The 13,264-nt window shown below is 45.6% G+C and overlaps 1 protein-coding gene across 2 annotated transcripts in view; it reads right to left on the bottom strand.

Annotated features, from left to right (window-relative positions):
• Nucleotides 1-13,264, bottom strand: part of LOC115163109 (rap1 GTPase-activating protein 2) — a 58,149-nt gene that overhangs the window by 32,176 nt on the left and 12,709 nt on the right. For both annotated transcript variants that reach the window (XM_029714724.1, XM_029714725.1), the window contains exon 2: nucleotides 1,087-1,171. In XM_029714724.1, the coding sequence (XP_029570584.1) occupies nucleotides 1,087-1,171 (85 nt within the window). The remainder of the gene's footprint in view (nucleotides 1-1,086; nucleotides 1,172-13,264) is intronic.

Below are 13,264 nucleotides of genomic sequence, written 5' to 3'. Positions count from 1 at the left end.
GTTTCATCATAACGCTTAATGGTTTTTGCGACTGCACTTGAAGAAACTTTCAAAGTTCTTGAACATTTCCGGATTGACTGACCTTCATGTCATAAAGTAATGATGGACTGTCGTTTCTCTTTGCTTATTTGAGCTGTTCTTGCCATATAATGGACTTGGTGTTTTACCAAATAGGGCTATCTTCTGTATACCAATCCTACCTTGTCACAACACAACTAATTGGTTCAAACGCATTAAGAAGGAAAGAAATTCCACAAATGTACTTTTAACAAGCTAGACCTGTTAATTCAAATGCATTACAGGTGACTACCTCGTGAAGCTGCTTTAGAGAATGCAAAGCTGTCAAAGGGCGGCTACTTTGAAGAATCGCAAATATAAAATATATTTTGATTTGATTAACACTTTATTGGTTACTACATGATTCCATATGTGTTATTTCATAGTTTTGATGTCTTCCCTATTATTCTACAATGTAGAAAATAGTACAAATAAAGAAAAACCATGGAATGAGCAGGTGTGTCAAAACTTTTGACTGGTACTGTATATATTTATACATATAAATATAAATATATAAATAACGGCCCTACATTAAAATAATCCACAGAAAGACAAGTGTTAGATCTTATTGAATCTGGCAGCTCCCTCTGCCTCTCTCTAATCTCCACTATGACCTCTAAAGAGTTACCCTCTATGAACAGTGAATGAAGCCCACCCAGGCCTCATAGAGCTGACTCACTATGCGTCATCAACACTATTCCTTTTACAGTGCACTACTTTTTGACCAGGCTCTGGGAATAGGGTGTCATTTGGGATGCGGACAGAGTCTGCTACCATGGTTCCTCTCATGGGTGTTCTGATTGTCCAGGTTCAGACAGTGCACTGACACCATTTTCAGTTTTTCACACTATTGCACAGAGCCAAACAACACCGTGCTCACTTGGGTATTTACTTACCATACTGTCCTTTCCAGCACGGTTCCAGCAACTATGGTGAATGGGTAACCATGCCAGTTTGGCTCGGTTCAACTCTGCTTTGTAGTGTGAAAATGGTATAAGTGAGACGGGCGTGAGGTGTTACGTGTCCTACCTTCATGGTGGGCGGGGCTGTGCGGGGGGGCGATGGGGGGCAATCTCCCAAGGGCACGTTGGAGATGGTCAGCAGTTCCTGCTTCCTGGAACACATCAAACACAACAGAAGATATCATAATAAAGCATCATGATGTCGCATACAGAGGATGCAGAGGCACAATGATAGGACAGAGGATGGATGCTGCATCACATATCACCCAACTTCACTATGTATGCTAGGGTGGGAGGTAGAAGGGAGAAATATCATTTCCCTAGACTGTGCAGCAGCTGGTAGGGTCAAGCCTAGTTATAGTCTATGTATATAACATTAGCCCAGAGTTACTGCTGCATTCATGTGGTCAGGAAAAAGCCCAAACCCTACTCATACTCCTAGAAGGAGAGAGAGGCTGTCTGGCTCATAGACTAAAGACTAGATCTTCAACATATCCAGCCAACTGAAGTAGTGGGTATCCAGTGAGTTTGCTGGGCTTGTAACGGAGATCTATCAATCAGACGCAAAGGAACCGTGTCGTGAGCGGAGCATGGACTGGCTGAAAACCAAGACCCCTCTGCCTGTGTGTCTGTCTCTGTCTGTCCTCTACTGCCTCCAAGGCTGGCCCACCACAGAGCCTAGATGTAAAATATCTCTCTCTCTCTCTCTCTCTCTCTCTCTCTCTCTCTCTCTCTCTCTCTCTCTCTCTCTCTCTTTTTCTCTCTGAGAGAGAAGAGGTCTGTGGAGAGTATCTTTAGCCGAGAGGCCTGATGATGACTCACACTCAGATCCTCAGTGACCAGCTGACATGGTTGTTGAGAGGCCCCCAGGGGCCTCCAGGGGGCCGGGGTCTCCTTCCAGGAGAATGATCACACGTTAAGAGGTTCATTTATCAGGAGGAGACAGAGTGGGGATTCAGAGGTGGACGTGAGAGGCGAGACACACAGTGCAACAGGTTGCTAATTAGTCACATTCTCTTGACAGAGTTATTTAGTCAGTTATCGAACACAGGATTTCATTCCCAGACTCTTTCTTTCATCCATAGTTTTTTTCCCCCTCCCGTGTGTTAAGTCAGTGTGGCCCAGCTGTGGACTGGAGAGACCACATTCATTTAGTTTATTGCAGTCGGTTATATTCCAACTGTTTATAGTTAAATTAAATCAAATCAAATTGTATTTCTCACATGCGCTGAATACAACAGGTACTACCTTACTGTGCAATGCTTACGTACAAGCCCTTAACCAACAATACAGTTATACTAGATAAACTAATAACACAATAAAATAACAATAACGAGGCTATATATACAGGGGGTACAGGTTAGTCAAGGTTTTTGAGGTAATATGTACATGTAGGTAGGGGTAATGTGACTATGCATATATGATGAACAGAGAGTAGCAGCAGCGTAAAAAAAAGGGGGGGGTCAAGGCAAATAGTCCATGATGCCGTTTTATTAGCTGTTCAGCAGTCTTATGCCTTGGGGGTAGAAGCCTTTTGGACCTAGACTTGGTACTCCAGTACTGTTTGCCGTGCGGTAGCAGAGAAAACAGTCTATGACTAGGGTGGCTGGAGTCTTTGGCTGACACCGCCTGGTATCAAGGTCATGGATGGCAGGAAGCTTGGCCCCAGTGATGTACTGGGCCGTACGCACTACCCTCTGTAGTGCCTTGCGGTCGGATGCCGAGCAGTTGCCATACCAGGCGGTGATGCAACCTGTCAGGATGCTCTCGATGGTGCAGCTGTAGATATTCTTAAGGATCTGAGGACCCATACCAAATCTATTCAGTCTCCTGAGGGGGAATAGGCATTGTCATGCCCTCTTCATGACTGTCTTGGTGAGTTTAGACCATGATAGTTTGTTGGTGATGTGAACACTAATGAACTTGAAACTCTCAACCTACTCCAATACAACCCCATCAATGAGAATGGGCGCATGCTCAGCCCTCCTTTTCCTGTAGTCCACGATCATCTCCTTTGTCTTGTTCACGTTTAGGGAGAGGTTGTTGTCCTGGTACCACACTGACAGGTCTCTGACCTCCTCCCTATAGGCTCTTCTCATCATTGTCGGTGATCAGGCCTACCACCCTTGTGTCGTTGGCAAACTTAAGGATGGTGTTGGAGTCGTGCTTGGCCACGCAGTTGTGGGTGAACAGTGAGTACAGGAGGGGACTAATCACGCACCCCTGAGGGGCCCCCATGTTCAGGATCAGCATTGCAGATGTGTTGTTGCCTACCCTTACAACCTGGGGGTCGGCCCGTCAGGAAGTCCAGGATCCAGTTGTAGAGGGAGGCATTTAGTCCCAGGGACCTTAGCTCAGTGTTGAACTTTGAGGGCACTATGGTGTTGAACGCTGAGCTGTAGTCAATGAACAGCATTCTTACGTAGGTGTTCCTTTTGTCCAAGTGGGAAAGGGAAAGAGTGCAATAGAGATTGCGTCATCTGTGGATCTGTTGGGGCGGTATGCGAATTGGAGAAGGTTTCTGGGATGACGGTGTTGATGTGAGCCATGACCAGTCTTTCAAAGCACTTCATGGCTACCGACGTGAGTGCTACAGATCGGTAGTCATTTAGGCAGGTTACCTTGGTGTTCTTGGGCACATGGACTATGGTGGTCTGCTTGAAACATGTAGGTATTACAGACTCGGTCAGGGACAGGTTGAAAATGTCAGTGAAGACACTTGCCAATTGGTCAGCGCATGCTCTAAGTACACGTCCTGGTAATCCGTCTGGCCCTGCGGCCTTGTGAATGTTGACTGGTCTTACTCACATTGGCTACGGAGAGCGAGATCACACAGTTGTCCGGAACAGCTGGTTCTCTCATGCATGCTTCAGTGTTGCTTGCCTCGAAGAGCGCACAGAAGTATTTTAGCTTGGCTGGTAGGCACAGTGTCACTGGGAAGCTTGCGGCTGGGCTTCCCTTTGTAGTCCGTAATAGTTTGCAAGGCCTACCACATTCAACGAGTGTCAGAGCTGTGTAGTAGGATTCAATCTTATCCCTGTATTGACGCTTTGCCTGTTTGATGGTTTGTTGGAGAGCATAGTGGGATTTCTTATTAGCGTCCTGGTTAGAGTCCCGCTCCTTGAAAGCGGCAGCTCTACCCTTCAGTGCAGTGCAGATGTCAAATTAAATCAAATTTTATTGGTCACATACTCATGGTTAGCAGATGTTAATGCGAGTGTAGCGAAATGCTTCTGCTTCTAGTTCCAACATTGCAGTAATATCTAACAAGTAATCTAACAATTCCACAACAACTACCTAATGCACAGAAATCTAAAGGGATGGAATAAGAATATGTACATATAAATATATGGATGAGCGATGACCGAGCAGCATAGGCAAGATGCAATAGATGGTATAAAATACAATATATACAGTCATGGCCAAAAGTTTTGAGAATGACACAAATATTAATTTTCACAAAGTCTGCTGCCTCAGTTTGTATAATGGTCCCTCTTTGCCATGCAAATGAACTGAATCCCCACCAAAACATTCCTCTGCATTACAGCCCTGCCACAGAAGGACCAGCTGACATCATGTCAGTGATTCTCTCGTTAACACAGGTGTGAGTGTTGACAAGGACAAGGCTGGAGATCACTCTGTCATGCTGATTGAGTTCGAATAACAGACTGGAAGCTTCAAAAGGAGGGTGGTCCTTTGTTCTTCCTCTGTCAACCATGGTTACCTGCAAGGAAACACGTGCCGTCATCATTGCTTTGCACAAAAAGGGCTTCACAGGCAAGGATATTGCTGCCAGTAAGATTGTACCTAAATCAACCATTTATCGGATCATCAACAACTTCAAGGAGAGCGGTTCAATTGTTGTGAAGAAGGCTTCAGGGTGCCCAAGAAAGTCCAGCAAGTGCCAGGACCGTCTCCTAAAGTTTATTCAGCTGCGAGATCGGGGCACCACCAGTACAGAGCTTGCTCAGGAATGGCAGCAGGCAAGTGTGAGTGCATCTGCACGCACAGTGAGGTGAAGACTTTTGGAGGATGGCCTGGTGTCAAGAAGGGCAGCAAAGAAGCCACTTCTCTCCAGGAAAAAACATCAGGGACAGACTGATATTCTGCAAAAGGTACAAGGATTGGACTGCTGAGGACTGGGGTAAAGTCATTTTCTCTGATGAATCCCCTTTCCGATTGTTTGGGGCATCCGGAAAAAAGCTTGTCCGGAGAAGACAAGGTGAGCGCTACCATCAGTCCTGTGTCATGCCAACAGTAATGCATCCTGAGACCATTCATGTGTGGGGTTGCTTCTCAGCCAAGGGAGTGGGCTCACTCACAATTTTGCCTAAGAACACACCCATGAATAAAGAATGGTACCAACACATCCTCCGAGAGCAACTTCTCCCAACCATCCAGGAACAGTTTGGTGACGAACAATGCCTTTTCCAGCATGATGGAGCACCTTGCCATAAGGCAAAAGTGATAACTAAGTGGCTCGGGGAACAAACATTGATATTTTGGGTCCATGGCCAGGAAACTCCCCAGACCTTAATCCCATTGAGAACTTGTGGTCAATCCTCAAGAGGCGGGTGGCCAAACAAAAAGCCATAAATTCTGACAAACTCCAAGCATTGTCTATGCAAGAATGGGCTGCCATCAGTCAGGATGTTGCCCAGAAGTTAATTGACAGCATGCCAGGGCGGATTGCAGAGGTCTTGAAAAAGAAGGGTCAACACAGCAAATATTGACTCTTTGCATCAACTTTATGTAGTTGTCAATAAAAACGTTTGACACTTATGAAATGCTTGTAATTGTACTTCAGTATTCCATAGTAATATCTGACAAAAATATCTAAAGACAGTGAAGCAGCAAACTTGTGTGGGTGGACCATTTCAGTTTGTCCGTAAAGTGAACGCTGAGGAACTTAAATCTTTCCACCTTCTCCACTGCTGTCCTGTCGATGTGGAAAGGGGGGAGCTTCCTCTGCTGTTTCCTGAAGTCCACGATCATCTCCTTTGTTTTGTTGACATGAGTGAGAAGTTGTTTTCCTGACACCACACTCCGAGTGCCCTCACTTCCTCCCTGTAGGCTGTCTTGTCGTTGTTGGTAATCTAGTCCACTACTGTTGCATCGTCTGCAAACTTGATGATTGAGTTGGAGGCATGCATGGCCACGCAGTCATGGGTGAACGGGGAGTACAGGAGGGGGCTGAGCATGCACCCTTATGGGGCCCCAGTGTTGAGGATCAGTGAAGTGGAGATGTTGTTTCCTACCTTCACCACCTGGGGGTGGCCTATCAGAAAGTCCAGGACCCAATTGCACAGGGTGGGGTTGAGACCCAGGGCATCGAGCTTAATGATGAGCTCTAAGCTCTAAGCTCTAGGGATGCCATCTGGGCCAGCAGCCCTGCAAGGGTTAACACGTTTAAAGGTCTTACTCACGTCAGCCACGAAGAAGGAGAGGGGGGACCCATAGTCCTTGGTAGCGGGCCACGTCAGTGGCACTGTATTATCCTCAAAGCAGGCAAAGAAGGTGTTAGTTTGTCTGGAAGCAAGATGTCAGTGTCCGTGATGTGGCTGGTTTTCTTTTTGTAGTCCGTAATTGCCTGTAGACCCTGCCACATACGTCTTGTGTCTGAGCCATTGAATTGCGACTCCACTTTGTCCCTATACCGACATTTCGCTTGTTTGATAGCCTTGCGGAGGGAATAACTACACTGTTTATATTCAACCATATTCCCAGTCATCTTTCCATGGTTAAATGTGGTGGCTCGCGCGTTCAGTTTTGCGCGAATGCCGCCAGCTATCCACAGTTTCTGGTTAGGGTAGGTGTTAATAGTTACAGTGGGTACAACATCTCCAATGCACTTCCTTATAAACCCACTCACCAAATCAGTGTATAAATCAATGTTATTCTCTGAGGCTGCAGGGAATATTTCCCGGTCCGCGTGATCAAAACAATCTTGAAGCATAGATTCCGATTGGTCAGACCAGTGTCGAATGGTTCTTGTCACGGGTACATCCTGTTTGAGTTTCTGCCTATAGGACGGCAGGAGCAAAATTGAGTCGTGGTCAGATTTGCCAAAGGGAGGGCGGGGTAGGGCCTTGTATGCATCGCAGAAGTTAGAGTAGCAGTGATCCAGTGTATTGTGTATCGCGCGAGTGCTACAATCAATAGGCTGATAGAATTTAGATAGCCTTGTTCTCAAATTGACTTTGTTAAAATCCTCAGCTACAATAAATGAGGCCTCAGGATATATGGTTTCCAGTTTACATAGAGTCCAGTGAAGTTCCTTGAGGGCCGTTGTGGTATCTGCTTGAAGGGGGGATATACACGGCTGTGACAATAACCAATGAGAATTCTCCTGCGAGATAATATGGTCGGCATTTGACTGTAAGGAATTCAAGGTCAGGTGAACAAAAGGACTTGAGTTCCTGTATGTTGTTATGATTACACCATGAGTCGTTAATCATGATGTTGCCTGTAGTCCATGGTTTCTGGTTGGGGTATGTACGTAGGGTAACTGTGGGGATGACCTCATCAATGCACTTATTGATAAAGCCGGTGACTGATGTGGTATACTCCTCAGTGCCATCGGATGATTTCCAGAACATATTCCATTCTGTGCTAGCAAAATAGTCCTGTAGCTTAGCATCTGCATCATCTGACCACTTCCGTATTGAGCGAGTCACTGGTACTTCCTGCTTTAGTTTTTGCTTGTATGCAGGAATCAGAAGGATAGAATTATGGACAGATTTTCCAAATGGACGGCAAATGAGAGCTTTGTATGCATCTCTGTGTGTGGAGCAAAGGTGGTCTAGAGTTTTTTTCCTCTGGTTGCACATGTGACATGCTGGTAGAAATGAGGTAAAATGGATTTTTCTGCATTAAAGTCCCCGGCCACTATGAGCGCCGCCTCTGGAAGAGTATTTTCTTGTTTGCGTATGGCCTTATACAGCTTGTTGAGTGCGGTCTTAGCACCAGCATCGGTTTGTGGTGGCAAATAGACAGCTTCTAAAAATATAGATGAAAACTGTATTGGTAATAGTGTGATCTACAACTTATCATCAGATACTCTACCTCAGGCGGGCAAAATCTTGAGACTTCTTTAATATTAGACTTCGCATACTAGCTGTTGTTGACAAATAGACACAGACCACTACCCCTCGTCTTATCGGAGGTAGGTGCTCTGTTTTGTGATGCACGGAAAACCCAGCCAACTGTATATTATCCATGTCGTCATTCAGCCATGACTCGGTGAAACATAAGATATTACAGTTTTTAATGTCCCGTTGGTAGGATAGTCTCGAACGGAGCTCATCCAGTTTATTCTCCAGTGATTGCACATTGGCCAATAGGACAGATGGTAGAGGCGGGTTACCCACTTGCCGACAAATTCTCACAAGGCACCCGGATCTGCGTCCCCTGTATTGGCGTCTCTTCTTCATGCGAATGACGGGGATTTGGGCCTGGTCCAGTATCAGCAGTAAATCCTTCGCATCCAACTCGTTAAAGAAAAAATCTTTGTCCAGTACGAGGTGAGTTATTGCTATTCTGATATCCAGAAGCTCTTTTAGGTCATAAGATACTGTGACAGAAACATTATGTACAAAATAAGTTACAAACAACGCGAATAAACACACAAAATAGCACAACTGGTTAGGAGCCCGTAAAACGGTAGACATCCCGTTTGGCGCCATTCCTTAGCTAGCAGCTACAATAAATGGTACAAAATAATATAGAATTAAGATAACAACACATGCAAAAGGTTTGTAGGACATTCTTCCCTAATATCAATAATCAATATCAATAACAGAAGAAGCTTTATCAGAAGAAAAACCTCAAAAGCACAATGACAACATCATCAAAAGGCTAAAGGATTGCAGGAGGAAATTCTACCTGAGATCTATAGTGGATATCAATATCAGAGAGATACATAACATGCAGTACTGTAACTCCATCCGATTCGCAGTAAGTGGAACAAGGAGACCAACGTGCAACTTATTTCTCAGGTATTTGGGAACTAACGCAGCCGTCTCTCCATTGGATAATGTAATAGCTTCCGTGTGTGAAAGTAGCATGCTCACGTCACAGTGTTCAAAGGAAACAATAGAACACTTGACTGCCTTTGACTGCTGATCTTTCCATTCTGAAAGAGAAACATGCTGCAAAGAACAGCCAGCTCCGTCTCCTTCTGTCTTTCACTCTCTCTCTCTCTTTTTCTTTCTTTCTCTTACTCCCTCTCTTTCTCTCTCTCTCTCTTGTCTAACTCTCTCTCCTTTCCTCTCACTCCCTCTCTTTCTCTCTCTCCTTCGTTCTTTGAGTTGTTAGTATAAGCACATGGCCTGGCTTGCAGAGTGCTGGAAACAAGTGGTCATGCCCCAGACTTCCCCTTCCATTGACAGCCCAGCCACCCCAGGCTTCTCCAATACTTTCCATAGGGTCAGCACTAAGTACCAACACAATGTAGCACTGTCTCTAGCTGTCGCTAGCAGTTAACACTGAGCCAATGGTGGACACAAACTTAACAGAGTACAAGTACAAGCAGGAGAAGTTGGCTTCCTTCCCCCGTTTATGCAGTTGACGGAGATACACAGAGTGTACATAGCAACTGCTACAGCTCCAGAGGAATGTATTATTAGAAAATGTCCATTCCCAGACCCTAAATGTTTGTAGCTCAGAGCTGACCTAAGTGGAAAACTTTGTTCAGACCCTTGCCCCTGGCCCCTGCTGTCTGGGCTTAGCTTTAATAACAGCCAAGTCTCAACACACACACACATACACAGACACACACACACACAGATACATATAGATGCACACACACACACACACACACACACACACACACACACACACAGACACACACACACACACACACACACACACACACACACACACACACACACACACACACACACACACACACACACACACACACACACACACACACACACACACACACACACACACAGGTGTTGGTCCCAGACAGAGACAGTCTGTGTGTGAGACAGTCTGTGTGTGAGAGACAGTCTGTGTGTGAGAGACAGTGTGTGAGAGACAGTGGTGGCGTAGTCTATCCTTCCTGCCTGTCTAATGAAACAGCTCCTGCGTCACCGTGAATGGCTCTCTCTCCGGGAGGGGTGGATCGAAGGAGGGAGACGCAGCATGACAAAGGAAAACAGGGAAAAGAGAGAGGGAAAAAAGAGACAGAGATGAAACATAGAACAAGGGGGGAGGGGGGGGGGGCAACAGAGTGGAAAGAGGACAATAGGCCGGATAGTGAATGGGAAGGTTAAAGCTAGAGGTTCATATGAGCTGTAACGCTTTGACAACCACACACACACAAACAAACGAACGCACGCACGCACACACACACACACACACACACACACACACACACACACACACACACACACACACACACACACACAAACCAGACAATTAATTTATAAAGGTGTGTGGACTCAAAGTAATACATTCAATAGTGAATGGCGATAATGACATGACCTATATGATATGTCTCCTATCTTGCATTACACAATAAAAAGCCTTCATTGTCTAGCCTAACTCTCCTATGTTTCACAATCACCACCCAACTCCTTCTTTAGTATTTCTAATTGGACCTGATTCAATACTAATTACATCTGCACCGCAATCATGTTTACCTAATGTCACGCCAATATGCCTACATGTTTCACATATTGATTACACCCTGGAGAGATGACAGGCACTGCACACAGTGTACTGTACCTGCCTCAGCTAGTATCAACACATAAACATGGGAGAGGGAGCCAGGAAGAGGGGGAGGGAGTGAGGAAGAGGGTGAGGGAGTGAGGAGGAGAGAGTGAGAGGAGAGGAGAGGAGGACAACAGTCCCTCGCTGCCAATTACCCCCCTCATTGTGACGTTCTCTTTCCAGCCCGATACAGATATTTGTTACGAAACTCAATAATGAAGTTGATGATGCTCCAGACCTACCATTGCAGAAGCTCAATCATTCCTCTAATGAACTTAATATGTAATGGCCTATTAGACAGCGAAAAACAAAGACAAGGAAATACATTAATCTGCCAGCAGGACATCAGGGCTGAGAGGAATCAGGTGCGACCTGTCCATCAGCGCAGCATTTCCTAACCCTCTCCTCGGGCCCCTCCAGACATTTCACATTTTTCTGTTTAAACCCTAAACTGGCACACCTAATCCAATTAGTCAAAGGCTTGATGATTAGTGGCAGACATAGCTGGCATACAGAGTCGCATCAATCAGGACCATGTCAGAGTATGTGTCAATGATGTGTGAGTGATGCACCGTCACATCTGACAATAGCTCTGAATCAATTGCAGATCTGCCCTGTGTAAAAATAGCAGAGAGGATAGATGTGCTTGTTCCTCCCATGCTAGCAGATCAGACAGGCTGCCCAGCGCCACGGACAGTCAGACACAGACCAATGGCGTGATGCAATGAACGTCAGAGTGTGAGGTGTTGAAAGGGCTGCGTTCTGCAGGCTGGGGTGATAGCTCATGGCTCCCAGTGTGTGACTAATATAACAAGTGAAGTGGCCCATTGAAGGAGCCCTTACCTCAGCACTGCCCACAGGGGAGTCAGTAGCTAATCATAGACCTCTAAAATGTTAGTACACTATGGTGGCAGTAGCCAATCAGGACCCTATATTTCATCAGGCATATGGGAGCAATGGTCTAACAAGGATTAGCGGCCTCCACAAAGGGTTAAGGGGAGCCAATAAGCCCAGTGGCACATTGAAGGCCCCTTACCTATTTACTGGGCACTGGGGGGCCAGTAGCCTGCAAGGAACCATATACTGTTTAGCACATAGGGGACAAGTAGCCTGAGGGGACCAGTAGCCAGGCAAGCTACAGGGGGGCCAATTGCTCATAAGCCATATGGAATCCCATAGGCACCCAGGTAACAGGCTACTTCCTGTTTCCTGCTGGGACTCACTCCCCACTGGGCACAGATGTCAGATCAACATCTAGTTTTGATTTACATTTGGTTGACAACTAACGTGAATTCAACACAAAATAAACCAAAAACGTCACCCTGTCATTGGATTTAGGTTAAAAGTTGGGTGAAAAAAAGACTAAATTCCCTTATGTTGATGACTTTTTGCAAATCCAATTCGTTTTCCACGTTGATTCAACATCATCACATTGAATTTCTTGCTTGAAATGATGTAGAAACAACATTGACTCAACCAGTTTTTGCCCAGTGGGTTCGATGGGTATACAGGCTATTTATAGATACAGGGGTCAAAGGAGAGTGGAGCCCAGCCAGTCAACGGAATGGCTGAGGAACACACGTACACACACACACACCTTCCTGGCAGAGTTCTAGAGAGTGGGGGGTATACTGCGAGGGATTGATTTGTTCTCCCAAATGAAACCTGAATGAAGCTGGGAAAATAATTACTGCCGCAGCAACAACATCAGAGGCACCAAATTGAAAGAGGAAGAAATCAATTGTAGAACACTGTGTAAACACTTTGATTGGCCAAACCTTGCTGAGATAATGACCTCTTAGAGAGACACTTTCTCTCAGTATGGAATCCCAAACTCAATAAGAAGAGCAGTGCTGTGGACTCCAGGGGCTTGTATTCATAAAGCGTCTCAGATAAGGATTGCTGATCTAGTATCAGGTCCCCCCCGTCCATGCATTATTATTCACTAAGACTAAAAAAAGCAAAACTCCTGATCCTAGATCAGCACTCCTACTCTGAGATGCGAAACGAACATGGGCCCAGATCTCAAAGGAAAGAAGCAGACCGCTGCCACCGCCGATGGCATTCTGGGTAGTCTAACAGTCAGCATTTCTATACAGGACACACACACACGCACACATAAATGAAATGAAAACCACCTGATGCTAAAATAATATCCCCTTGCCTCATCTCCAGATCACAACGTACGCGGAGATACACTGTGTACATGGAACCTTCTATCCAGTCGTATTACTGGACTGATTACTTTCAGCACAGGAAACTGCTGGGAGGAGGATGGACATCGGACCACACAATCACAGGATAACTGCATTAATGCCAGAGCCAAAACAGATTATTCATATCAAAATGATCTTTCACTGACTCCGGAACTGTACACGCACTCCTCCAGCCTAGTGAACACAACCATGGACGTTAGAACAGGGTTGCCCAATCCTGTTCCTGGAGAGCTACCCTCCTGTAGGTTTTCGCTCCAACCTCAGGTATTACTAACCTGATTCCTCTTATCAACCTGCTAATTATTAGAA

The sequence above is a fragment of the Salmo trutta genome, chromosome 26, assembly GCF_901001165.1.
Source record: "Salmo trutta chromosome 26, fSalTru1.1, whole genome shotgun sequence".
Classification (NCBI taxonomy): domain Eukaryota; kingdom Metazoa; phylum Chordata; class Actinopteri; order Salmoniformes; family Salmonidae; genus Salmo; species Salmo trutta.
This window is presented reverse-complemented; position numbering and strand designations above follow the sequence as displayed.